The sequence below is a fragment of the Nuphar pumila genome, chromosome 17, assembly GCF_984573655.1.
Source record: "Nuphar pumila chromosome 17, dmNupPumi1.hap1.1, whole genome shotgun sequence".
NCBI classification, from domain to species: Eukaryota; Viridiplantae; Streptophyta; class Magnoliopsida; order Nymphaeales; family Nymphaeaceae; genus Nuphar; species Nuphar pumila.
This window is the reverse complement of record NC_143265.1, coordinates 8262022-8288527: the sequence shown is the minus strand read 5'-3', so window position 1 is coordinate 8288527 and position 26506 is coordinate 8262022. Positions and strand designations below refer to the sequence as shown.

The following is a 26506-nucleotide window of genomic DNA, read 5'->3' as shown; positions in this document are numbered from 1 at the left end:
TCGAAGGAGGAGGAAAGGTGGGGATATGGCAGTCAGTGATTGGGACAACTATTCTTTTAAAGTAATCACTGAATTTGCTTTTATTTGACATTGGAGGAATCCGGAGATCCAGCCAGGATGGCTTCCGAAGTTTGAACCAGGTTTCCCAAGCTAGATGAGCCAGACCAATTTCCTTCACTGACCACGCCATAACTCAAACCGGGTGCATGATCAATGCGATTAGCATGCTGGATACCTGACCCTCCAAACCCATCCGGACCTGCCTCCAAAATTCAGGTCCTAGCAATGGTTCTATCCAGTATTGCAGTCTGAGATGTCAATTATCTAAACCCTGATTACCAAGCTAATAACTTGGTACGACTCGGCTTGACATTAAACAAACCGGTTCCATATTTTAAAAATGGAAAATAAAAAAATTAAATTTTGCCACAGTTCCAGGAAATACTCAGAAAAAACAGATTCGAGAGAGAGATGTAAAATTAGAGAATGAAGAAAGGGTTGCCACAGTTGTAGGAAATACCCAAAAAAACCAGATTTGTGTGTGTGAGTGGGAGCAGTGTGAAGTTAGAAAATGAAGAAAATCTGAGACTTGCACAGTTTCAGGAAATACCCGAAAACCCAAATCTTAGAGAGAGAGAGAGAGTATTGTAAAAAAATAGAAAATGAAGAAAATTGAGACTTGCCAAAATTCCAGGAAATACCGGAAAACCCCAGTTTTTAGAGAGAGAGAGAGCAGCGGATGCAATTTGCGTGTAACATCCGAAGGAACCCTCAGGGGGAAAATTCAACACCCCCACACAAATATAACACCCCAAACCAAAACTGGGGTCTGAAGGGAAACCCCAAACCCTCCTTTCCCCACACCCTCCCCTTATGTTTCTCATCTATTCCCCTCTCCTCGAGAGATAATCACACACAGAGGGTCATTCATTCACACCCCACAATCACTCAAACACATATACCCACAGAGGCAGAGGACCATCTTAAATCGCTCCCACCATTCAGAATTTTGCTCACCATCGATCTTCTCCTCCTACAATCCCTTCCTCTTGCTGCGGCGGGCAAGAAAACCAAGGAAAATAACGGAACTCAAGAACAATACAGGAACCAGAGTCTCCCCCTCTTTTCTCTTTCTATGTATCTCATCATCATCTTCACCAATCACCACCATCGTCTTCAGATACATATTCCGGTTTCTCTCGCCTTCTGATGCCGTTGATTGTCTGTTTCTTCTTGTTGGGGATTCGTTTTTAATCCATCCTCCCCAAAATCTGCCCCCCCCCCCCACTTGGTCTTTCCTGCTGCTGCTCCGGCGCCCCAGAATCCAATCGCCGTGATGGGGGAATCGTCGCCTTCTTCGTTTTTCCGCACTCCGCTTTTGCCCACTTCTTGATTTGGGGGAGGGGGGTTTCTGATAATTGGGGTTTTGAATTGGTGGAAGAGGAAGGAGGCGGTATTGAAAGATTGAGGTTAGGATCGAAACTTTGCGGCAAAGACGGGGAAGAAGTACCAGATTGCAGTATGTGGTTATTAGTTTCTGCATATAGTTTCAGGTTTCGAGATTTTTGAAGATCGAGGTTGTTCCAATGGTGAACTTCGGTTGGGATCTTGGTTGAAGCCGGCACCGTGGAGGGGGCAAATTTGGGATTAGGGTTTTGTATGCCGTCGCCCGATGACCCGGTTCTGTGAATCCTTGCAGTGGAACGACGAATTCGGAATTGGGACATGGAAGAAGGCTGTACATTATGATCGCTGCCGAAGGCTTTGGTTTTTGCTGATGAAATATGATGATTCGATTCTTTGAGCTTATTGGATTCTAAAGCGGCTACTTTCTAAGAGAAAGTAAAATCCACTGGGGATTCATACTGCGGTTGGAGCTTGGTATCATCTTCTTTGTGGCGTTGGTGTTGGGAAATGCTTTACCTGAAATTGCTGAAGGTGTGCTTAGTCAGAAATAAATGGGTGATGGTTAAACGATCAGGTTTTCGAGGGCCGCTGTTTTTCAGGATTCCTTTTGGGTTTACATAAACAAATCATCTCCGACAGTGTAGATTGATTGTAGTAGTTCTCGTTTGTTTGTGTTTGATTGATTTTGGTGGTTCGTATAAGTTTTTTCTAAATTAATTTCTCCAATTGAAGACGGTGTTGCTGCAATTGGGTGTGGGCAATTGGGTTGGAAGTGTTGGCATTTGATCAGGAACAGGTTTCAGCTCTGAGGTGGGTGTGGAAAAGAGAGATGAAAATGGAACTTCTCTGAAGCTGGAAATGAAACCGGGGACATGGTGGATGAACAAGATCACAAGTGCAGGTTCGTTCCTCATTCGGAACAGCATTATCTGGAGTTAATTGCATTTGTTTGCTCGGTGGAAGGAGAGTCCATTGCTGATCCAAGGATTGTGTGCAATGTCTCGCTGCTTTCGGTTCCCACCACCAGGATATGAAAAGAAAACTAGAACTGGCGATTTAGATTTGGTACTAAAGGTTGTCTGCCTTCCCATTTTGCTTCATTTGGGTTAGATTCTAATTTAGCATCGCGTTAATATCGTTTTCTCGATACCAATATATATGCTTATAATCACTATTTTTTTTATTACTTTTGTTTCTTCATGGTATTACTAGTATTAGAGTTGAGTAGATTGGATAAATTACTGACATGTGTTGTGTTGAATTGTGCTACTGATTTAACATGCTACTGTTTTAAACTTCTGCATGGGCATTGGTTTTGTGTTGTTTGGTTAATAAATGACCGGTTGGTTGATTAGAACCTTGTGGTGATTGACCTTTATTAAAATTTCCTAACAAGATGTATTCTTGCAAGAAGAGGTTTCTTAGCAGGTAGATTGAATCATATGATTGAGTTGGGCAGACCACCTGAGGACTGTATGAAGATTCCATTCTGCACTGTGAATGTACCTGAGCGATAGCATGTCTTACATGATCCCATCAAAGTTCTTGCAACAGTCTACCTAAACTGATAGTTGAAGTCTCATGCCACAAAAAAACTAGCTATTGAACAAGTGTCAAATATATTTGTCTTTTCCAGTCACTGACTGCTTTGACGTTCATGTGTCTATTTTTGGATGAATACAAATACAAAAATTGTTGTTTAGCCCAAGAGGATCAGCATTAAAAGGTTAGACAATCACTCGTAATGAAGAAACATGAGGTGCTTTTAAACCTGTGTTGACTTAAACTGATTACCAGGGAATGAGCAACTTAGCAGCAACATGAATTCTGGAGCGACAATTTTCTTGGTCTCTGTCATACACAAATCAATGCTTCCAGTGATCTAGATCCATAAGAGATTCTATATATCCTGCTTTAACTGTGAAAACAAAAGCATAATAATATGTGACTTTTTCCTAGCTCTGTCAAACTGCTCTCCTAAAGATACACATGAAGACATGGCAGTGGAGCATTTCAAGATTTTTCCATTACTGATTCCAAGCCAGTGGGTCTTAGACTATTCATGCTTATGTTACCATAGCATGATGAGTGGGTTTTATTGAATGTCAGAAAATGTGGACAGGGTCATTTGACTCATTTCACTGATTCCTGTTCCAGACGATACAAATGCAGTTACTTGTTTGTCCTTTGACACCTGTCTGCTAATAAAGATTCTGAAAATTGGTATGCACAATGAAATATGCAAAGGAGTTTTGTAAATCATTGCACATATATGTTGCATCCGTGATGTGGGTTGGCTTTCCATGTCTTATGGAAATATACACAGGCAGCACATTATCTAAACATGCTAGAAAATGGGCATAATTCACAACCATGGGTATTTGGTATCATGAATTGCCAACTTATCTGAAGCATATAGCTATTCTCTTCGGTGAGGCAGTGTAGGCTTTATGCTGGTGGATATGGTGTGGTCAAAGTTTTCCTAGCTCAATGGGGGTTATTATTTATTGGAGGAGGTTCAAGGTTGGTTGACAAAAGACATTAAGGACTGCGTGTGAACTTTGGTGGGTTATCTTTGGCTTGGTGTGATTAGATTATTAGATTTTTATTAGATTATTAGAGTCCACAGGCCAGTTATATGAAAGGTATGGGTGCATGATCTGCATGTTTTTTGTTGGATATGATGGCTCATATGGGATGTGATGACATTAGATTTTAGAAAGTCGCTATGTGCTTTGGATGCTTAGATGCTCTGTTTATAGGAACTGATGATGTCAATGATGGAATCATGGGATCTACAGCACTTCTCTAAGGATCAGCTTAGTTTAGATGTCTAATTGATAGTAGACAGGTTGTTTTTGATGGACAGAAAACCCTTCTAATTGGTAGAGTTGTTGCAATACATAGGGATAGAGTCGATAGACTGTATATTATTGGAAAGGGGGCAGTGGAGCTGCTGTTGCCTGAATTTATGATAAAGGGGATTCTGGTCATGCCATTACCAATGCTGTATAGGAAAGGATGTCATTTCCTGGGGCGGAAACTTTTGCATGTTTGATGATGAATGAGAAACTGCTTATAAAGTTATAATAGATAATGCTCAGGCTATGGATATCTAGTGGGAAGATGTGTTTCAGATATGATATTTGGAGAAGACATGTTTCATATATGATAGTTGGAGACTTGGAGTCTTAGAGATTATGTTGTGGTATAAGTGCCTCAATGCAGTGTGTTAAAATGTGAAAATCTTAAGCACTCGAGATGGCATAATGCATAAGCCATGGGAGAAAGGGAAAAATCTAAAAAAATTGTGGGGGATCTTCAATTGATGTTAATGATGTAAGAAATTCAAAACTTGAAGGACATTATCATTTGAAAAAAAGGCGATGGTCAAAAACTGTGTTACATATAACTGAAATGCAGTAAGAAAAGCTAAGTAGCATGGCCATCATTCAATAATAAGCAAACACAAGAAATGAATATATGATGTCGGTAGGTTGCTATATTTTTTTACCCCTATGTTCACTGGTTATGGAACCATCAACCATCAAAATGCTGGTTTCTTAATAGTATTGTGATTATCTCCTTGATGATATCGTCTCTTGACTCCTTGCTTGCTGGAGTGGCATAATCTATATCCTTTATTTTTTACTACATGAAATATTGGCCATATGTTTACTATATTCGTAAACCTTCCTCCATGCTGTTATAAAATCATGAGAGCAGCAAGATTAATCATGCTCGTCGTCTAATTATTGCGAAGAAAACAATTGCTATAAAACTAGGTTGCCTAGAATTAAGGTCAAGTCCTCTTGATTAGCCTATATATATATATATATATATATATATATATATATTAGTAATGATACGGTGCTCCTGGAGTACCTACTCCCACCTAATAAAAGCTTTAGATTGCCAAATTTCTTAATTTTTTTTAGTTGATCAGACCCTGTAGATATGATCTATAAGCATTATTTAGTAGAAAACAAGTTTTGGATCATGTGATTATAACATATGTATGCTTTTCAAGACCATTAAAAATCAACGACTCACAATGTATCAAAATTTCTTGACTTAAAAAATCTTACTCTTATGTCCCAAAAACATGATTCAAAGCATGATTCCTATCAAATAAACTCTGTTGAGTACATCCATAAGGTTTAATTGAGAAGATACAACCTATGTCACATAGGTGCTGTTGCGGATGCAGTGATGCACCACTTTAAAAAAACTTGGGTGCGGGGGTGTGGGGAGGGTATATATGTATATATATAATTTTTAACAGTTTTAAGTTAACACTAATGAAATAAAAACAGTTATCATATCATCAATTCATTATGCATAAATTCATGCAATAAATTAAATTAATTGCTATTACTCATCAATAAAAAATAACACGACACTGGTGCGGAGGTGCATATATATATATGTGTGTGTGTGTGTGTGTGCATTTATGTATTTATATATAATATAAATAAAACTGGAATTCGTCAGGGTTAACTGAATCTACTTTTGGATAGAAATGGACCAAAGTGTGGTTGACTTCACTTGACACAAAGGAAGTCTGTCCAAGTGTCGCACCCGCATGGGTGCAGGTGCGGTGCCCTGTTAGAAGAGTCCGTGTTTCATAGCCTACAACCATGATTTCTATTATGTGGGAGTAGGTACTCCCATAGGTACTCCCATACAACTCAACACGAATCACAAATTCCTTATCTCACCTCTGAAATCAGAATTAAGCAATAAATGGCATCATTATAAAATTGTATTTTTCCCCAGTATTTGAATGTGAAAAGAACATACATCATAGTGGCAATTTCATTATTCTGAAAGATTTGAATGTTGAATGTTATTCAGACACGTACTATCAATCTTAGTGCGTCTTATGTTCAAGTGAATACAATGAATCATTTCTATACTGTGAACATGTTATGGAGTGGAAATTCGGTAGATTAAGTGGAAACTCTCCAGTTTCTGAATTGCCAACAGGGAACAGTTTGTCCTTCATTTTTCTGGCACATTGCACATGCCATGGTAGGATGGATATGATGTTATGCATTAGTTATTAGCAGTAAGCTTGTAATGTTTCATTTCATGGATATCACGATTTTCAATATTAGTTAAAATTTTCACATGATTAACTCAACAGGCATTTCCGTTTCTTCAATATCTGATGCTAGCCCAGGTGGGATGATGCTAGTTATCTTATAGAAATGTGCTTTCCAGTTGATAAACTGCTATTTTTTGCATCATAATAACAACTTATTATATAGCACACTTTAGTGATCTAGAGAAGAAAAGATTCTGCTTGAGTGCTGGAAATTATATTTTACAATAAGAATAATGATTTTTTGACCAAGGTGTTGGTTTAAAGAAACAAACCTTGACAGGTTGAGCTTGATGCTGCCACACATTGTTTGAAAGTTTTTCCTCGAAGTGCCTTCATCTTTTCTGTTAAATGAAAAGTATCCATTTTTGTACTGCTGGCAGCATAGATGATGTTTGAGTTTTGTGTGGTTTGCAATATCACTGCTCTTAAAATAAATATAATAGTTGTCTTGAAATATTTTTTTTATAAACCAAAAAAGAGAAAAAAATGCTATTGCATCAATGTCTTGCAGAGAAAAGCCAGTAGATATGAAAACTTCTAAATCTTAGAAGCAGTGTCACCGATATCACCAATATTTTGAAATTTTTGTGATATTTTTGGTATTTCAAGGTCAACCGATATTTTCGCGAGTTATTCTTGATATTTTCAAAATATCACCAGAATAAAAATTATCGCAATATATTCTCGAGATTTTCGCGATATATCCTGAGATATTAAAAAACATATATATTTATATATTTTAAGTAATTTTTTGTTTCTTTTATATTTTAAAAGCTTTTCTAGTTGTTTCTTTATATTTTTGTAAGAAAAACAGTACAAAACCAACTATTCTTGTCTTTTTTATTATTCACTATATATTTTTTTCAACTTTTAAAGCTTCCGAGTTCCTGAGATTTTCTCAAGAAAAATCATTTGAGAAATTATCTCCGAGAAAAACCTTCACCGAGAAATTACCTTGAATGATATAGGTGGCTATGCTTAGAAGTGTAACAAGGTGCTAATCACAATCTATCACTGCACAACTTATATAAAAGGAACAAGGACAAAAGGTTCCTCCATCGGCCAATCTATCCTCAATGTTTGATGGGTTCATCCAAGAAATTATGCATGTAGTGGATGGATGATAAATCTTTGGGAAAAGTTTTAAGTTCTACTTCAGCCAAAAGCTTGACCTTGGCAAGACCATTCTTGGTTTGAGAGTATGGTGAGGGTGTACATTGTGATGTATATGTAATGAAAAGAGGCGGAAGCACCAGCCAAGAACACAAACACTAAAAGTGTATACACAAAACTCACAAAAGTAGGAAATGACTTAAAGTCATAAGTTGAATATTATTGAAGAAAGAAATAGGAGGGTGAAAACCCAATGCCTTTACAATGAGAGAGCCTCCTCTATTTATAGAGGAGGAGAACTAAAAGGAGACCATAAAGGGGGCTCCCTTCTAGTCGTTGGGAGCCCCAACGGTCATAAATATGATCGTTGGGGCCCCAACGACTAGATGGGTGGGGCCCCAACGACTAGATGGGTGGGGCCCCTTATGGTACTCCAAAGAGAAAAATAAGAAATAAAAAAGAAAAAGGAAAAAGAGAAAAAATAAAAAAATAAAAATTACATGGTAATTTACCAAAACACCCCTATCGGGTTTTTGGTTGTATAGAAAAACAGAAAAAGAAAAAAGAATTATGTATATATACATATATGTATATATATACTTATATATATACGAATGTATATATATATAAGTATATGTATATATATATATTAATATATACATAATTTAACACGCCCCCTCAAACTTTACGGGGAGAAGACCGAAAGTTTGCTAAGAAGAAACATGAATCGTGGAGTTGACAGCGCCTTGGTGAAGAAGTCAGCCAGTTGATATTCTGAAGTAACATATGGTAATGTGATGGTCCCTCTTAGATATTCGTCTCGAACATAATGGCAATCCATTTTGATATGTTTGGTCCGCTCACGAAAAGTGTGATTGCTGGCAATGTATATCGCACTTTTGTTATCACAGCAGAGCTTGGTGGGAGTGAAAATGGGAACGCCCATGTCACCAAGGAGACTTCTGAGCCATACGATTTTCATAGTTGTCATTGCCATGACCCGATATTCAGCTTCAGTGGATGATAGTGAGACCTTCTGTTGCTTCTTGCATCTCCACGAAATGAGTGATTCACCTAAAAAAATGCAAAGACCTGTAATTGAGATACGATCATTGGGATTTTCTCCCCAGTCAGCATCAGTAAAAGCAGTTAACTCAAGAGATGAGGAAGACGATAAGAAGAGTCCCTTGGAGATGGTATTTTTGATGTATCGTACAATTCTCATTACGACTGCCATATGAACCGAAGTAGGTGCATGCTGAAACTGGCTTGCTGCATGAACTGCATGAGCTATATCTGGACGTGTGATGGATAGATAGGTGAGGGATCCAATTAATTGACGGAAGGGGGTTGGATCCTTAAGAGGAACACCATCCTCAAGTCTCAGTTTTGCATTGATAACTTCGGGAGTCTCAACTTTCTTTTCATCGGATATTCCTGATTTTGTACAAATTTCTGCAGCTAATTTCATTTGAGATAGGATGTATCCTCGCGCGGAATAAGCCACTTCAATTCCTAAAAAATATCTCAAGTATCCAAGATCAGACATATCAAAAGTTTCTTTTAACATAGACTTTATATCATTTACCCCATTTTTGTCATTCCCAGTGATGATCATATCATCAACGTATAGCAGAAGCATAACAATGAAGTCACCTGTCTTCTTAACAAAAAGAGCAGTGTCAGTATAGCAAGAAGTAAATCCTGAATTGATTAATACATTACTAAACTTGTCATACCAAGCTTTAGGAGCTTGCTTAAGTCCATACAAGGCCTTTTTTAATTTTAAAATTTTTTCATTTAAATTCATACCTGGAGGAGGTTCCATATAAACTTCTTCATTTAAATTTTCATTCAAAAAGGCATTTTTGACATTAAGTTGAAAAATTGGCCATTTTTTAACAAAGGTTATAGCAATAAGAGCTCGAACACTAGTCATTCGAGCAACTGGGGCAAAAGTTTCATCATAATCTACCCCATACTCTTGGGCATATCCTTTGGCTACTAACCTAGCCTTATATCTTTCTAATGAACCATCACTCTTAGTTTTAACTTTAAAAACCCATCTACATCCAATGAGTTTCTTGCCATTGGGTGGATCAATGATTTCCTAAGTTTGTGCCCTTTTAAGAGCATTAAGTTCAAGTTTCATAGCTTCATTCCAATGAGCATATTGTTTAGCATCATTGTAATGAAATGGTTCATGAAAGGAGTGAAGAGCAAGTAGATATGCTCTAAAATTTGGAGAAAAAGAATCATAAGAAACAAATCTATTTGGTACTTTGGAAATACGATTTGATCTTCTTTGAGAGGTTTCTTCGATCGACTCACTTTGAGAGAATTTTTCAAGGGCACAAGGTGGATTTCTTTCATTCCTTCTAGAGTAGACTTGTATTTGTCTTGAAACATTTTCTTCTAAATTTTGATCATCATTTGGATGTTCAAGATGATCTTCAATGAGAGGTTCACTATGATCAATATGATCATCTATGATGTTTTCTTGAGGCAACAAGTCAAATAGAAAGGAATAATCAATATTTTCATTTGGTTGGTGTGAAAAACCATTTTCTTCTTCTAAGAATGTGACATCTTTTGAGATATAAAGTTTGTTTTTGAGTATGTCAAAACATCAATAAGCTTTTTGTTTTTCGCCATATCCTAAGAAAATACATTCAATAGCCCTAGGAGAAAGTTTATCATTTTTGCGAGTTAGAACAAAGCATTTACATCCAAAAATTCTTAGTCTTTTATAATCGGGAGACATATTGTAAAGTTTTTCAAATGGAGAAAGATTTTTCAAAGAAGATGAAGGGGTTCTATTGATAAGGTATGTTGAGGTTAGAACCGCTTCGGCCCAAAAGGATTTTGGAATATTTTTTGAAATTAATAACGTTCTTGTGGTTTCTATTATGTGTCTATGCTTTCTTTCCGCAAGACCATTTTGTTGCGGAGTGTTGGGACAAGAACGTTGATGACAAATTCCATTTTCTTTTAAATAACTTTGAAATTCATTGGACATGTATTCGCCTCCCGAATCAGACTTAAGAATTGATAGATTTCCTAAAAATTGATTTTTAACCATCGCATGGAATTCTTTAAAAAATGAGAAAACTTCGGATTTGCAACTTAAGAAGTAAATCCATGTAAATCGAGTGAAGTCATCAATAAAGACCACATAGTACGAAAAACCTCCTTTGGACAAAATAGGGGAAGGTCCCCATACATCGGAATGAACAAGTTCAAAAGGCTGAGTGGTGAAATAATTTCTTTGAGGAAATGGAGTAGCTTTAGAGTTTCCAAAAATGCAATCTTTACAAGTCATGTGATTGTCTTACAAGTATTGTTCAAAAAAGGGAAAAGAGACATTTTTACAAAATTTGGATTACCAAGTCTCTCATGCCAAATTCCAATACTTTTGTCCTTTACAAGATTGCAAGATGACTTAGATGGAAGAGTCAAAAAATCCATAAAATAGAGATCACCCCTTCTATGGCCTTGCCCAATCAGCTTCCCTGACTGGAGATCCTGCACGGTGCAATCTTTAGGTGAGAAAGAGACTTGACATCTATGATCGGTGATTTGGAAAACAGAAAAAAGATTTAGATTAATCTTTGGAACAATTCTTACTTTAGGAACGAAAAAGTTTCGAGAGTTTTTAAAATCAAGTGTTCCAATACTTTCAATTTTTAAAGATGTTTCATCGGCCGTTGAAACATAAGAGGATATAGGTTCGGAAAAAACATTAGAAAGAGAGTTTTTATGAGATGTCATATGAAAGGAAGCACCGGAGTCTAGTATCCACATATCTGGAGGTAATGAAGAATAGGCGATGACAGCTCCGGATGTTGAAGAAGAAGTCTTGAGAAGATGTTGGAGAACATCGGAGATATGATTAAGAGTTTCTTTGATATCTCCCTCTTTGGCACTTTCTTCTTCCTTCTTAGGAGAATTTTCTCCAACCGCGGCTACTTTTCCCTTAAGCTTTGGACAAACCGGTCTAATGTGCCCCGGTTCATTACAATAGTGACATATTACTCCCTTTCTAGGCCCATTATTTTTGTTAAAGTGCGGAGGTCTATATGCTTTTACATTTGATCCGGACCTAGTAACGGCCAAAACTTCATCACCCTTAAATGCTTAGGCCAAGTCGAGTTTCTTCTTGGCATATTTCGGTAAGGGCATCTTCAATGGGTAAGGCTTTACTTCTATGGAGAAGGGATGCCCTAACTTGTTCAAATTCCGGTCGAAGACCATGAAGAAATTGAAAAAAATGCTCTTTTTCAATTTGTTCCCTTCTTAACTCAATATCTTCCGGAGCCACCCATTTAGGCTCAAGAAGAACGAGTTCATCCCAAAGAGGAGTTAGAGAGCTAAAGTAGTCCCGGACACTCATATCCATTTGTTTGGTGGAACGGATTTTTTCTTGACAAAAAAATTGATGGGCAAGATCCTTTTGGGTATACATACCCTTAAGGAAAAACCACGCCTCATTGGCCCTCCTAAATTTGGCAATATTAGCACAATTTTTTAGGTCTACATTGTTCATAAACCATGACAAAATTTTGGCATGGTTATTTTCGCAATCCTCAACTTTGGATTGATGATCATTGATAGCTTTGATGCGCTCATCACCATTTAAAGCTTTTTCAACCTCATTTTCGATTTTAGTGAGAACAAGAGAAGGCTCGGGAGTAGCTCCCATAACAAAACCCCATAGTTTCTTACCTCTTAGATGATTTTCCATAGCGGAAGCCTACATAAGATAGTTGGACCCATTGAGCTTAAAAGAAAGCTCAACTTTAGAATCACGTTCCATCGACACCAAATATTCTTTCTTTCTTCAAAAGCTTGAGAGGCACACGTCCCAAGATAGCAAAGAGAAGCCCAATCACCAACCGAGCTCTGATACCATGTAATGAAAAGAGGCGGAAGCACCAATAGAGCAAAAGCACTCTTTAAGAGTGACCACAAGAGCCAAGAACACAAACACTAAAGTGTATACACAAAACTCACAAAAGTAGGAAATGACTTAAAGTCATAAGTTGAATATTATTGAAGAAAGAAAGAGGAGGGTGAAAACCCAATGCCTTTACAATGAGAGAGCCTCCTCTATTTATAGAGGAGGAGAACTAAAATGAGACCATAAAGGGGGCTCCCTTCTAGTTGTTGGGAGCCCCAACGGTCATAAATATGATCGTTGGGGCCCCAACGACTAGATGGGTGGGGCCCCTTATGGTACTCCAAAGAGAAAAATAAGAAATAAAAAAGAAAAAGGAAAAAGAGAAAAAGAAAGAAAAAAGGAAAAAATAAAAAAGGAAAAATTACATGGTAATTTACCAAAACACCCCTATCGGGTTTTTGGTTGTACAGAAAACAAAAAAAGAAAAAAGAATTATGTATATATACATATATGTATATATATACTTATATATATACGAATGTATATATATATAAGTATATGTATATATATATTAATATATACATAATTTAATAGTATAGTGGGTCAGGGCGATCCTCAGATCAGGCTTGGGCTTAGGGATGGCAGGAAACCGGGGCGGGGGCAGGGGACAAGGTCTCCACCCCTGCCCTGTCTCAAAATTCTGTCCTCCATCCCGGCACGGGTTTTGATTTTATCCTCCATCTTCGCCTCCATTCCCGGTCCAAACGGGGCGAGGCGGGGCCCCGTTTCCCCTCGGTCCACTGCCATCCCTAAAGAAGGAGAGGAAGGTTTACTAACGGGGATCGGGGATCGGGTAGGGCGGGGCAAGGCAGGGGTGTGGCGGGGCAAGGCAGGGGTGTAGGGGAAAGCGTAAGTCCATCCATGCACGGGTTTTGATTTTAACCTCCATCCCCGCCTCCATTCCCATTTCATGTCCTCCATCCCCGGTCCAAACGGGGCGAGGAGGGGCCCCGTTTCCCCCTGGTCCACTGGCATCCCAACTTGGGCTGGCTGTTTCAAGCTTGGCCTTGCCCAGCCTGGGTTTAGTCCTGGTCCACATGTTGGCAGGCTAGGTATGGGCTCCCTCATGCATAATTCAAATGTAAATACACTGATAAATAAAAAACTTGAAAAAATTCAGCCTTACTCATGGACTACTGCCCGTTGCACCCCTCCAACCCCTCTCTCCCATGTTCTGACAATCGGCAGCTATCTCTGCAGGAAAAGCTGCAATCCAAGTATCCAACCACATCTCTCTCTCTCTCTCTCTCTCTGGCCTGCCCCGCTTAGCGTAGGTACATGGGACTAATGGGAAGGCCATGGGATGAACATCCAGTCCTAGCCTTTCCAGTTCCCCAACCTTACAGTTAGTGGGTTTCTTTGTAACATGAGTACTTAAAAAGTGGTGTACTCATGTCAACACTGGTACCTTTGGGTGCTTCTGGTTGCTTCCACATGAAAACATATTAGATGATGTGTAATTGTGAATTTTTCTACAGATACTTTGTAGTTTTTGTAATCTTTATATTTTAGTATAACTCTCCATTTGTAATATATATGTCATGTATATATTATGTGGGTGTGAAAAAGATATACAACCGAACCACACCCCTGCACCCTTTTTTTGGAAAGCATGTGTGTCATACCTGTTACCCCTGTCATACTAGCATCCATACCTCTGTGACATATGGAGCTTCTAATACTCAGCAACCTGAAATGGGCTGGCTTGACCCAAAATTTAGGCTTGATAATGATTAGCCTAGGCCTAGCGCAGCTCAATAGGCAATTAGGACTAGTCATGTGTGCATATGTGCAACAAACTTATATTAATAAAGTCATACCTATTTGAAATCGCAATCCACCTAGAAGGTTATGATGGTTGGTGATTACAGACTATGTTGGAGTAGCTTCCATCTGTGTGCTTCAATTTTAACTTTAAAACAAAAGAACTTTTATGGAATATAATCTTGGCAATCAGGTTTCTGAACACCATCTTATTTTAGGCTTTTTGGGTTATTGAATACCGACTCTATTTGAAGTTTGAAACAAGGACTATTTTCTGCACAATGCTTCTTTTAAAGAACAAGGTTGTTGAGGTTGTACTATCATTTTATGCATCAGCAAGGACAGGATAAAATTACAAAAACTTGCACAAGGTTGTAGTATTGTTTTATGCATCTGCAAGTACAGGTGATAAAATTACAAAAATGTGTGCAACGTCCATGCTATTTTCATCCTTTTTGCATACAAAGGATTTGCTTGTTACTAATAAAAATTTAGCCTCCATTCTTCATTAGATCCTTTGTTTCACTCTAGTAACATCACAGATCGGGGTTGATGTGACATAAATAAATACATTCTAGATCTATCATAATCTGGATCATGCCACATCCTTTACCTTATTAGATCTTAGGAAGCCCATTTGTATATTTTGTTAATTGCTCATTTGCAGCTATAGTATGCTGTTGAACTGCTCTCTTTTATTTCCATGTCCTAGATTGTTGCTATTATATGAAAATACCTTGCTGAATACAATTTTCAGGAAAAACACAAGGATAAAAAGCACAAGGAAAAGAAAGACAAGGAAAAGAGAGAGAGCAAAGATAAGGAGAAGGACAGAAGCAAGAAGCACAGAGATAAGGACCGGAAGGATAAGCATAAGGACAAGAAGAAAGATAAGGATAGGGAAAAGGATAAGCATAAGACAAAAGATGAGCAGAGGAACGGAGAAAGAAAAGCGGATGATACTCCTGGGAAGATTGTGGAAACAAAGCTGGCTGCAGAGGAGAAAAAATTTGCAGATGAGTTCATCAGGAGGATCAGAGATGATGGAAGAAACGCTGAGAAACAAATGGTTGGAAACTCCAATGGCATGGATCAAAGACGAATTAATGGTACAGATAGGGCAAAGCATATTGAGGTTAAAGAGAAGAATAATGAAAGACGAATTGAGGGGGCTGAGAGGCCAAAGGGCATTGAGAATAAGAACAAAGAAAGAACTGAGGGGATTGACAGACCAAGGGAGGACATTGAAGGTGAGGACAAGAACAAAGAAAGGCGAATCGAGGGGAATGATAAGCCAAAGGAGGACATTATGGGGAAAGATAAGAACAAAGAAAGGCGAATCAAGGGGATTGGTAAGGCAAAGGAGGACATTGTGGGTAAAGATAAGAGCAAAGAAAGGCGAATCGAGGGGATTGATAAGGCAAGGGAGGACATTGTGGGTAAAGATAAGAGCAAAGAAAGGCGAATCGAGGGGATTGATAAGCCAAAGGAGGACATTGTGGTTAAGGATAAGAGCAAAGAAAGGCGAATTGAGGGGATTGATAGGCCAAAAGAGAATACTGTGGCTAATGACTATAACAAAGAAAGGCGGACAGAGGGGATTGATAGGGCAAAGGATGCAGTTGTGGTTAAAGAGAAGACTAAAGAAAGACAAATTGAGGGGACTGATGCGCCAAAGATTGATGGTAAAGAGAAGGCCAAAGGAAAGGAAGGTGACAGCAAGAAGAAAGAAAAACACAAGGATAGAGGTCAGGAGCGAGATGAGAAGAGCAGTAAATCAAAAGATAAGAGGGGGGATAAAGAGAAGGAAAAAGAAGGGAAAGTGGAGGAGGGAACTAGTCATAAGCAGATAGAACAGAAGCTAGGAGAAAGTGTCAATAAGCTGCAGTCCGGTACTTTTGGTGTTGTAGCAGCATACCTTGCAAAGGAGATTGCTAATGATGCTGGTGTTGATCCAAATTCCAGAAAGAGAAAGAACTTGGAGAGTAATGGAGTTTTCCATGGTGAGAGGTGTTCTCATTCGAGTTGTATTGCATGCTTTTGAATCTCCACTTTGTTTTAATCAACCATGCATGTCAAATCTGTGTTGTCCTAGATATTTGTTTTTTGAGATTGGTATACTTTTCAGTCTGTTTAAACATTCTTTGTATTTCCAATGCATGCTTGCAGATGAACTGCGACCTAATAAACTTCCAAGGGCAGCTTCTGGCACCACTTTGCAATTGGAAAATGGTTGTAGATTAGAGAATGTTCATATTGCTGTTCATTGCACTCCTGACAGACAGGGAGGAGCTGTTAACATAAAGTTAGAGAGATTTATCGATGGCAGTGCATGTTCTCCCTCACCATACAATAAAGAGCATAAAATCAATGGCAAAATAGAACCTCGGTTGCCTAGTATTAACCTGAGGCCTTGTGCATCTGCTAATTTTGTAGACACCAGCATGGGTGCTGCAGAATCCATTAGACCTCACCCTGATTCTCAATATCTAAGTCAAATTCTTACTGTGCCAAAAATGGCCGAATGGTCTGATTTTGATGACCAGGAGTGGCTGTTCAGCAACAATAGCGTCCGGACTAAGCCAAGTTTCCAGTCAGAGATTGAATGGATCCCGCAGGTATGGGCAGAGGCCTTACACATTGAAGCAGCTGATGTGCACGCTTTGCCATATGTCATTCCATATTGATGGCTGACAGGTTTTACTCTATTCTGATGCAGAGCCAAAGTACCCATCAAAGGTATGGCAAGGTCACAGGCTATGTTTTTCTCTTGATTGTAGTTGTTATTGGTTCTGTTCTTTCACGTGTAGATGCCAACCTGTTAGAGTAGGTAATGCCCACAATTGTTTATTGGAAAGAGCATTCATGGCTCTCCTTGGCCTGGTAGGTTAGGTTGGTGCATCTTGCAGGGCTTGGGATAAGTTCCCCGCTCTGCATCTAATTGATGGAAATCGATTCAAAGGCTTATTTATGTTGCAAGGCTTTAACATGCACAGGCTACAATAATGAACTGTTTTTTAGAATTTTCAGGAGCAAGCTAGCTTGTGCGTCTTCTTGCTTTTTAGGCCTATGATCTGTTCTGGAAAGTAAGGTGGTCATGATGCATACCACAAAATTTTGATTTGTACAATAGAAGTTCTATTACATGAAATGTACAATAGAGAGAAGAAATGGCATTCATTTATGGTTTTCTTTTCAGACTTCTTTCTCCATCACCTGTACAAAAATTTGATTGTCAACCCGATGTTTGTGTGCACGCCCATGTGTGTGTATGCATACATGCATACCTACCTAATCATCCATTGGGCACACTCAGAAATCCTTGCAGGTTGCAACTAGTTACAAGTATGGACGACATTTTGAATACCTTGTGATTTTATTGTGCCTTTTCAAAACCTGATAAAATACTGACAAACACAATGTTTTAAAAAAACACATTGAAATATCGTGATTTTGTCCTCATATTGATGAAATATTGTCTTTTCAATATATTTTCTTACAGTTTGATTGCACTTTATGTTTACTTGTATTTTTAAGATGTTACTTTTTCTGAGAAAAACAAAAAATTCTGTCACAAGATTGCCTCTCCAAAAAAACCATGATAATGAGTTTTGTGACGTTGGTGGCAACAAAGCTTATCCCTGTGTATATGTTCGCATCCAAAGATTGTGTTCTCTAGTGAACTCATATCAGGTAAAATCTAGTTCACATGATAAATTGTCCTGTTTGGCATTCATAGTGGTTAGTCAGGACACGTGTCACTCTTATGTAGTGGTTTTACCATCAGTCCACGTTCACATCCATCTAAGTTGGGTGGACAAGAATATGGTTGGGTTGTATGCTGAGCTTGTTTAGGTCAATCCACACTTGCATCCATATCATATGCAATGAGTTCATATTTCTCAAGTACTTGTACGTGTTCTACCGGACATTTGAAGATGGCTAAATGTAATTTTAATCATTCTTTTAGTAACCGTGTCTTTATGAATATCTAGTCTGATTTTATTTGTATGATTGATACTACGATGATCTGTGTCCTTAAAAATGAAATTACTTAAAGGGGCTTTTTTCGCATTTCTGAAGCTTTTATGAGACGCTCACTTATGAGAAATAAAGTTGATTATCTATCTTGGTATGATGTTGATTTTGTTTTGTTATTGGAAATGTCTTTTTCATGTTGAAAGAAATGTGATCTTTTAGATTTTGTTTCCATTATATATATATATATATATATAGAGAGAGAGAGAGAGAGAGGTGATGTTTTTGGTGCCTACCACCAGTGGATAGGGGTTTTCAAGTTTTTTAAAAATCCGACCCTACACGTGTTGTACATGATTGATTTGCTAGGAAATCACACTTTGATTATGTTTTTTTGAGAAAAAAGATAATTTTTAAGCATTAAATATTTTTTTAAATTGTAGACTTGATTTTTGAGTCTTATAAAAACCTAACTTGGTGTTGGAATTAAAAGTAGATTTCCATAAAATCAAGCATGTAGATCACATCTGTATTGTGAGATTTTAGAAAAAACATAGACAACCTTTCCAAAGCTTGGTAGGCACAAAAAGCTTCAAGCCCCTATCCATGTATATAATTGTATAAAGTTTTATGAGAAGTCTGTATGGATCCTTAAACACGCTTCCGGGCCCACTTTGAGGCTTCCATGCATCAATCTTGAATGCATTCCTCCTCAAAGAGGTGGTCATTATCTGGTGGGCTTGAGCTGCCTCATGGATGGGGATGTCAATGAATTGGATTTTATCTGGTATCCAACAAAATTTGGTTAGTTAAAAGGGTATTCAATTATAATTGGATGCAAATATGGTTTTGATTTTTTGCTACTGAATTCGACAAATATCCACATTTGATGGATATCCAAATCCGTTTACATGTAAAAAAGTGAATCTGGTATGAGCTTTTCACCATCCAAATCTGAATTTGAATCCATTTAGCCAACAACCAATTAGTTGGATATGGTACTGGCAACTTCTGATCCAAAACCTGCTACCCCTGATCACAAATCTCGTTGTCTGGATTTCTTCTGCTGAGAAGTATCTTGAAATAGATTGAAATTTCTTGAGAAAATATCAGAAACAAAGTTTGATACATTTATAGTTAAAAAATATTAAACATAATAAAAATGTGAAATTATTAAAGCATAAAAAACCCTCTTTTGTATCTCTTTGCTGGAGTGATCCCTCACCATCTTCTTCTGAATAAATTATACTTTTATTAAAAAAATCTCAATAAAACCATGATTGTTATTGCAATGTGTTGGCAATGGGTGAGATTTTGAAAATCTTGTGATATCTCTGGATTTCCAGTTTGTGAATATCTCGTTATAATGTGAGATTTTTAAAATGTTAACGATATTTGTGATTATGAACTAAAACCTGCTTGATCCAAATTAGTAATATGTATCCCATTCCCAGTTGAAAGCTTGTTCCCTCAAAGGAGAGTTTACTCTTTAAGCACTAGGGGATGAATCTCTAATAAAGCCATAAACGGATCTCAAAACCAGGTAGGACCCTTAACCATGTGATCCAGTTGTGATCAGCCATTAATGGTATATTCGTCATTGGGACGGATTCGGGTTGCTTTCAGGCAGTCAGACATATGACCCACCAAGTCCAAGATTCTGGATCAAGTTTTGACTGCACTGCTCCATTTCTTTCTAAGGGGAAAACAAAAGCAAGATCGGGTCTGTTGGGCCAGGTTGAACCCTTTTGTGCCTTACCCAGACCAGAACATGGACGGCCATGACTGTTGCCTTGCAGATTCATAAATTCACATGATAGGTCTGGATCTTCAGCAGACCCATGTAGCGGTTACTGTAATTTTCTTGATGAGGGTGGAGCCGGACAGAAAAACCCTGGTTGCACCATGACTTTGTTTGGATATTCCCATTTGGATATGGTTCTAGATCTGAACCTTCTATGTGCAAACTTTCAAAATGATATTGGAGTGCCTATCAGGATAGCTTAGTCATGTCAGCTGGATCCGTGAGGGTCCTCTTAAGAGGCAGTGATTGGGAATCATTCTGATTCATGATCCAAGTCGGTTTTGGTAAGGTGACCCAATTCATCAATGGTTTTAATTGATTGGGTTGAGCTGAGTAGGACAAGATCCAAAGATTATTTACACATGGATCTAACCTAGACATGAATCCAGGCCAGTACGCCCAGTCAGTCCGTATCCGGGATCCAATCAGGACCCAAATGGGTCCAACCCATCTATCCATATATAAATACAGTTTGAGCAGTTGGTTGAATAGCTGTGGAATATGGGTCTGTTTTTCCTTTTTCTTTCCATAACAGAACATGGGCCTGTTTGGATGTCCACAAAGATATCAATGCATCAATCAAGAAACTTTGGTAAGTTAATTCCATTGAAGTTGATTGGAACAACTATGTCAAAGGGTCACGCCATTTTGTCTGCGTGTCCCTGGTGACACATTGGACGCGCGGATTCTGACACTGATATGTACAGCCCTTATTTTAATATTTTTAATCATTTTTATTGCTCTTAATTTTATTTCAATAAAAGTTATTTTTAATGTTAAAATATTTAAAAATAGTTTTTATTAAAAAATAAAAAATTCCATGTCCTTGCCCTAATTTTTTTTTAGTTGAACCTGAACCCTGTATCTGCGAGTCCACGAATCATTGTGACATAGTTTGACGTTATAAAGTGAACAAAGAACCGTTTGGCTTGGATTGGTGTATTTGTTTTGCTATAATCCAAGTACCATTTTTCGCGATAATAAGGGGAAAAAATAGGATCACCGAGCCTTCGCTTGGTAAAACCCTTGAGGTGGCCCCTGCTTACCGGAGGGGAGTACACCCAGCTTTAACCTTAGGGCAAGAGGGTCTCAAACTAGTGACGTTCCGTCAACTTGGTGACATTCACAAGTTTGCACCTACCAGACAAGGGCCGTCCTTGTGTTCTATAATCCAAACACCATTGCTATTGCGACTAATCCAGTGTCCTGTAACAGGACAATGTATTTTAGAGGTTTCAGATTGTCCTAGGTTCAAATCTCATGGGTGTTACTCCTTGCACAAGCCAAAGCATGGCAACTCCCTGGGGGCAAGGGTTAAGCCCACAGAGTTTTACACTGCCAAAATAGCGACTGTAAGTAGGGGTGGCAAAACCTGACACGACCAGCCAACCCGCCTCTTAGACGGGTTCGGGTTGGGCTTAAGCCAACCCGTTTAATAAACGGGTCGACCCACCTAACCCGTTTATTAAACGGGTCGGGTTGGGGTATGCCAACCCGGCTGACCCGTTTAATAAACAGGTTAGGCGGGCGGGTCAACCCGCCGACCCGCCAACCCAACCCGACCTGTCAACCCGTCGCCCCTCCAACCCGACCCGTCAACCTGACCCGCGAACCAGAGAACCCGTTTACCCGACCCAACCCATTTATTAAATGGGTTGGCGGGTCATGTCGGGTTACCCGTTTATTAAACGGGCCGGGTTCGTGTTTGCCACAGCTGACCCGTTTAATAAACGGGTCGGGTTCGGGTTGAGGTATGCTGACCCGCCAACCCTACACGATTGCCACCCCTAACTGTAAGTACATCAGGTAGAGCCAGCGGCTAGGTATCTGATCTTGGGGGTGGTTTCTCTGCGCGCGTATATATATATATATATATATATATATATATATATATATATATATATATATATATATATATATATATATATATAAAGAGCTCTTCATGAGCCGAGCTACTAACTGCTTGACTTGTTTCTCAGCCTTAGTTATATCAGCAGGACAACAGGGTCCAATTGTTTGCCAATAGTGGACCTGGTCTGGTTGTTTCTGATCCAGGACTGTTTGGTGCAGATAAAGGCCTGACCAAGTAGTAAATATCATGGAAATAGGGAGTCCAAGAATCGAACCTGGATCTGTACCTATTACAAGTGCATTCAGTTTGGACCAGTCCAAGGCCCACACGGATTAACCATGAAAGTAGTCGTTTAGCTGGCCCTGGTTAAGTGGTTATTACTCGAAAATTAAATTATAATTCAAAATAAAAATAGCGTCTTTGGAGAGGGGTTACCCACGAGAATTGAATACAAACTTATATATTTAAATTCATGTTTGATTCTAGCCACCAGGTCTGTCAGACCATTTTCGAAAGACTGATGGTTTTACTTGTGTTAACTGGGTGCCCTAACTTGCCTAATCCCAGCATTGCCTATTAAAAAAAAAAAAAACGGGTTTGATCCAACTAGATGCAGCTCAAGAGAAGTTGAGGCCCTAGGGGAAGCCTTCAAATGAGACCTTAATTTTTTTCATTGTATATAAAAAATTTATTGTTTATTAAAGGAGTAAAACTTTTTTCTTAAATTCTTAATATCCTCCATATTTACTAATTTGGAGGTCCCACCAAAATAGGAGGCCCTAGGCGGTGGCCTCAAATCTCAAAGAGGTCAGCCGACCCTGGATCCAACTTGATTGAAACCAAATTAAAAATATTAAATGTAGTTTGATGAAGCTGATGAAAGCAAAGCCAATGAAAAAAGAAGACATCATGGATGAAGACGAAGCCATTAAAACTCCTACTATGATACCATAAACGAGTTTATGACTCACAATCAAAGAAACAAGTTTTAACATGGTTTGGTTGTTAAGCCTCTCTCTCTCTCTCTCTCTCTCTCTCTCTCTCTCTCTCTCTCTCTCTCTCTCTCTCTCTCCAACAAATGTTAAGAGTCAAGCTCATCATCCTCTTTTTTCTATCGATGTCGGGTCTTTCGCTGAACACTGATAACTGTTGTATTTTCATGATCAATGTTCTTCCGCATACGTAGGCCATCGGTCAGAAGATATTTCAGTGCGCCACTTCGGATAAGTTTTTCTTTTACCTTGGTATGCCGCTTTAGTTCTCACGTATTTCATCAGCTGCTTGGAACGTCACTCTCCAAAAGGTTCGAACTAAGATTTCAACCTGGCAAACCTCTTACCTTTTGATTGTCGACAGACTTACCCTCATCAAGCAAGTTCTAAATGCTATGCCATAATTTTTTATGTATGTGTCTGTTATGCCTATGGGGATCAATAAGAAGCTTTCTACGTTATTGGCCAGGTTTCTGTGGTCTGGGCAAGGTAACAATAAAAAATGTCACATTGTGTTTTGGGACTATATAAGGCTACCGCAGAATAAAAGAAGGTTAGAGATTTGGGACTCCAGGTTAAGAAGTATTGTTCTGGTTGTTAAGCAAAGCTGGCTTGCACACCAACCGGGGTCCTCTTGTGCAAACTTTCTTTTGGCTAAATACGAATCGGTGGAGTCTTTGTTTGGGGGTCAACGCGCGATTAGGTCGCCCCTTTCGTACCTACGTAGATCGTAGATTCAAGCTTGGTCTGCTATGTGTGCTGGCGAGGGCGACAACGTCGCTCAGACCCAGTTTCTTTGTAGAGCGATCACCCTGAACGACTCCTTCCGCACCAAAGCAATCTACCTTTCTCTCCTTCCGGCAGGTGTGAATCGATGCCCTGTGAGTATTATCTTGGGCAAAGGTCTTCCTCCTAGAGTGCGCTTCTTAGCTTGACTTATTCTGCACGATCAGGTGCAGACGGATAGCTTCCTCAAGTTCATAGGTTTCTGTATTGTGAGTAAATGTGCTCTCTGCGAGGTGGTCGAAGAATTTGCATTGCACCTATTCTAGGAATGCCAGGTCTTTCAGAATATTTTTAAGGTTACCTGAAATAAGTCGGTCGTGTGCGTGCACCAGGAGTCTTTCGTTGTGGATCTCTTGTGGGGGGCCCCGCCAGTTCGTAGATGTAAAAGTGTTGGTGGATCATTTAGAGAACTTGGTTGCTTTCTTTTTGGTGGGTTGTTTGGAAGTCGCACAACAATGCTATTTTCAGGCAGAACACGGTTCATTTCAATAAGTTAGTAAATTATATTCTGCCGGATGTATACGCTTCATTACGCATCTGTCTCCCTAATCTTCAGTGTCACTTGCCGCTAAGGCCTTCCTCGGATACGGATTGATCGCCTCTGCTTCTGTTTTGTATTATGTGCTCTTTTTTTGGCTTATGTGTTCTTTGTCGTTCTGGGTTCTGTTTATTTTGTTTGCCGGTTTCAATGTTCGTAATGTTGATACTCTCTCTCTCTCTCTCTCTATCTCTCTCTCTCTCTCTCTCTCTCTCTCCTGGATTAATATGCCTACTGGTTACCACGAAAGTAGCCATTTAGCTGGCCCTTGTTATACTTAGTTAAAAAGAAAAACAAAAATTAATTAAGATAAAATTAATGAGGGGTTACAGTTGCAAGTAACATGTGATGATCGGCAATGAGCCCATGAAGCACCTAGAAAGCAAACCCGCTGTTTGGGGGATTCGAACCCATGACCACATGGTTAATAGCCATGCGCTCTACCAACTGAGCTAAGACTGCTTATAATGACCATAGGCTCTTCAATACTAAAGTCGATCATAAAGATGAAAATAACAATAACAATAATAATAATAAAGTTTAACATCCAAACATTGATATTATGGGTTGACAGAGACCAACTTCATTGAAGATCATGAACATGGCACCTTCTATCTGAACTCAAAATGATCCCTTAATTTTGTCATAGAAATGGATTTGGGGCACTTTAATTAAGCAAGGCAACGAGGGATTGGGCTGTTGTGGTTGAGAGCAGATCAGGTCATATTTTTTTGGATAATCCAAGGAAAAAAACCCCACATCACTGGCCACACATTGGCTGGCCGACGGTTGGTAAAACCCTTGAGGTCCCCCAAGCCCACCTTGAGAGTACACCCTGTCCCGGTTCTTTGATTAGGTCATATTCATATAACAGATTCTTTGACTTTTTTTTTACTTTTACTCGGAGAAACCGCCGCAGTCACAGAGACCTAGCCGCACCTGCTAATGGTCTCTGTCCATGTCGGCGTAAAACTCTGAGGACTTACCTCTCGACCCCAGGGAGTCGCCAAGCTTCGGCTTACGCAGGTGGGTGAGGCCCATGGGATTTGAACCTAGACTGCCCGTCAAACAGTGTAGGCCCCATCCCACTACCCAACCCCTTGGGTCTATACTTTGATTATTTTTATGCATGGGTTTTTAAATGAAATGCGTAGTGGGGGATTGAAGAAAACCTGTGATCAGTTATATACAATAGGGTAATTTATAAAAAGCTGCCTAACTTATCTGTTGTTTACAAAGAGCAACTTAATGTTTTGGTTATTGTGCTTCGTTGTCTGCTTTTATAAGTTATATTTCACACAACTTGGTCCTAAAATCATTCATTTGACATTTGTTTATTTAAAAAAAAATCAGAAATGTCCTTATTGTTGATTTATTCGACCAAAGGCCATAAGGCGACATAAGATGAGTGGCTTAATAAAAAAAGGACAAAAAATGTTATTTAATACTTTGAGGGAGTAATTGAAATGCATTCAAATAAGTAGGTGCTTAAATCTAAAAAGTTAAAATTGAGCAGCTTTTTGTAAATAGCCTCTAAGTCAAGCTGTTTTTCATAAATTACTTTGTAGTTTGTAATATGACCTGACATGCGTCCTTACATGGTCGTGTTTGATTGATGATAGCGAGAAATTTGGTGCTATTTTTCCTTTCTATTCGTGTTTCACATATTGGATTATGTCTAGGTTGGCAACAGACCCTGTGAGAAATTTACGTAGGAGAAATGCGAAAAACCTGTAAATGACAGAATCTTCCCATACACTCTCAAACGAGAGAAGATTTTAAATGAAGAATATTGTACAATTTTTCACTAGCCACACATAGGAAAAAAAATTCCACCTAAAGATGTGAAGAAATAATGGGGAAAAGTTTCATATCTATGCATCTCATGCTTTTTTCAGATATGAATATTCAAAATTTCTAAATCCAGGACTTAGGCCGAGTTCTTAGCAAAGTAATTGGCCCAATGGATGGTGCCATGTGTCTGTGGTCAGCCACAGGAGGATCCAAGGGGGTCTCCGGCAGGAGGATCAGGTGCAATGTGATTGCACACTTTTTGTGTGATGCCTAATCACCCACCATCTTTGGAATACAGCCTGTCAGCTGTAGGGCCAACATCAGATGGTGCGTGATCAACTATGTTTTTGTGAAGTAGGCTTGACAAGCCGGACATGAGCAATATGTGTTTGGCTGGCTCAACCACCT

General features: G+C 38.9%; 1 protein-coding gene and 1 non-coding gene across 2 annotated transcripts; one reads left to right on the top strand and one right to left on the bottom strand.

The window, feature by feature from the left end:
- The first annotated feature begins 833 nt into the window (after window positions 1–833).
- LOC149811549 (uncharacterized) lies at window positions 834–17552 on the top strand. The gene is made up of 3 exons (XM_089993965.1): window positions 834–2481; window positions 15112–16357; window positions 16524–17552. Exons 1-3 carry the CDS (start codon window positions 2404–2406, stop codon window positions 17039–17041), a joined length of 1842 nt encoding a protein of 613 aa, XP_089850091.1. The 5' UTR covers window positions 834–2403; the 3' UTR covers window positions 17042–17552.
- A 7141-nt stretch (window positions 17553–24693) lies between these two features.
- Window positions 24694–24766, bottom strand: TRNAN-AUU (transfer RNA asparagine (anticodon AUU)). Its single transcript has one exon. It is a non-coding gene; the product is annotated as a tRNA-Asn (tRNA).
- Window positions 24767–26506: the final 1740 nt, after the last annotated feature.

Coding starts and splice junctions, on each gene's coding strand:
- LOC149811549 (XM_089993965.1), top strand. CDS start 2,404: ATGTCTCGCTGCTTTCGGTTCCCACCACCAGGATATGAAAAGAAAACT. Junction 2,482..15,111: donor ATTTAGATTTGGTACTAAAG/GTTGTCTGCCTT, acceptor TACAATTTTCAG/GAAAAACACAAGGATAAAAA. Junction 16,358..16,523: donor GAGTAATGGAGTTTTCCATG/GTGAGAGGTGTT, acceptor GCATGCTTGCAG/ATGAACTGCGACCTAATAAA.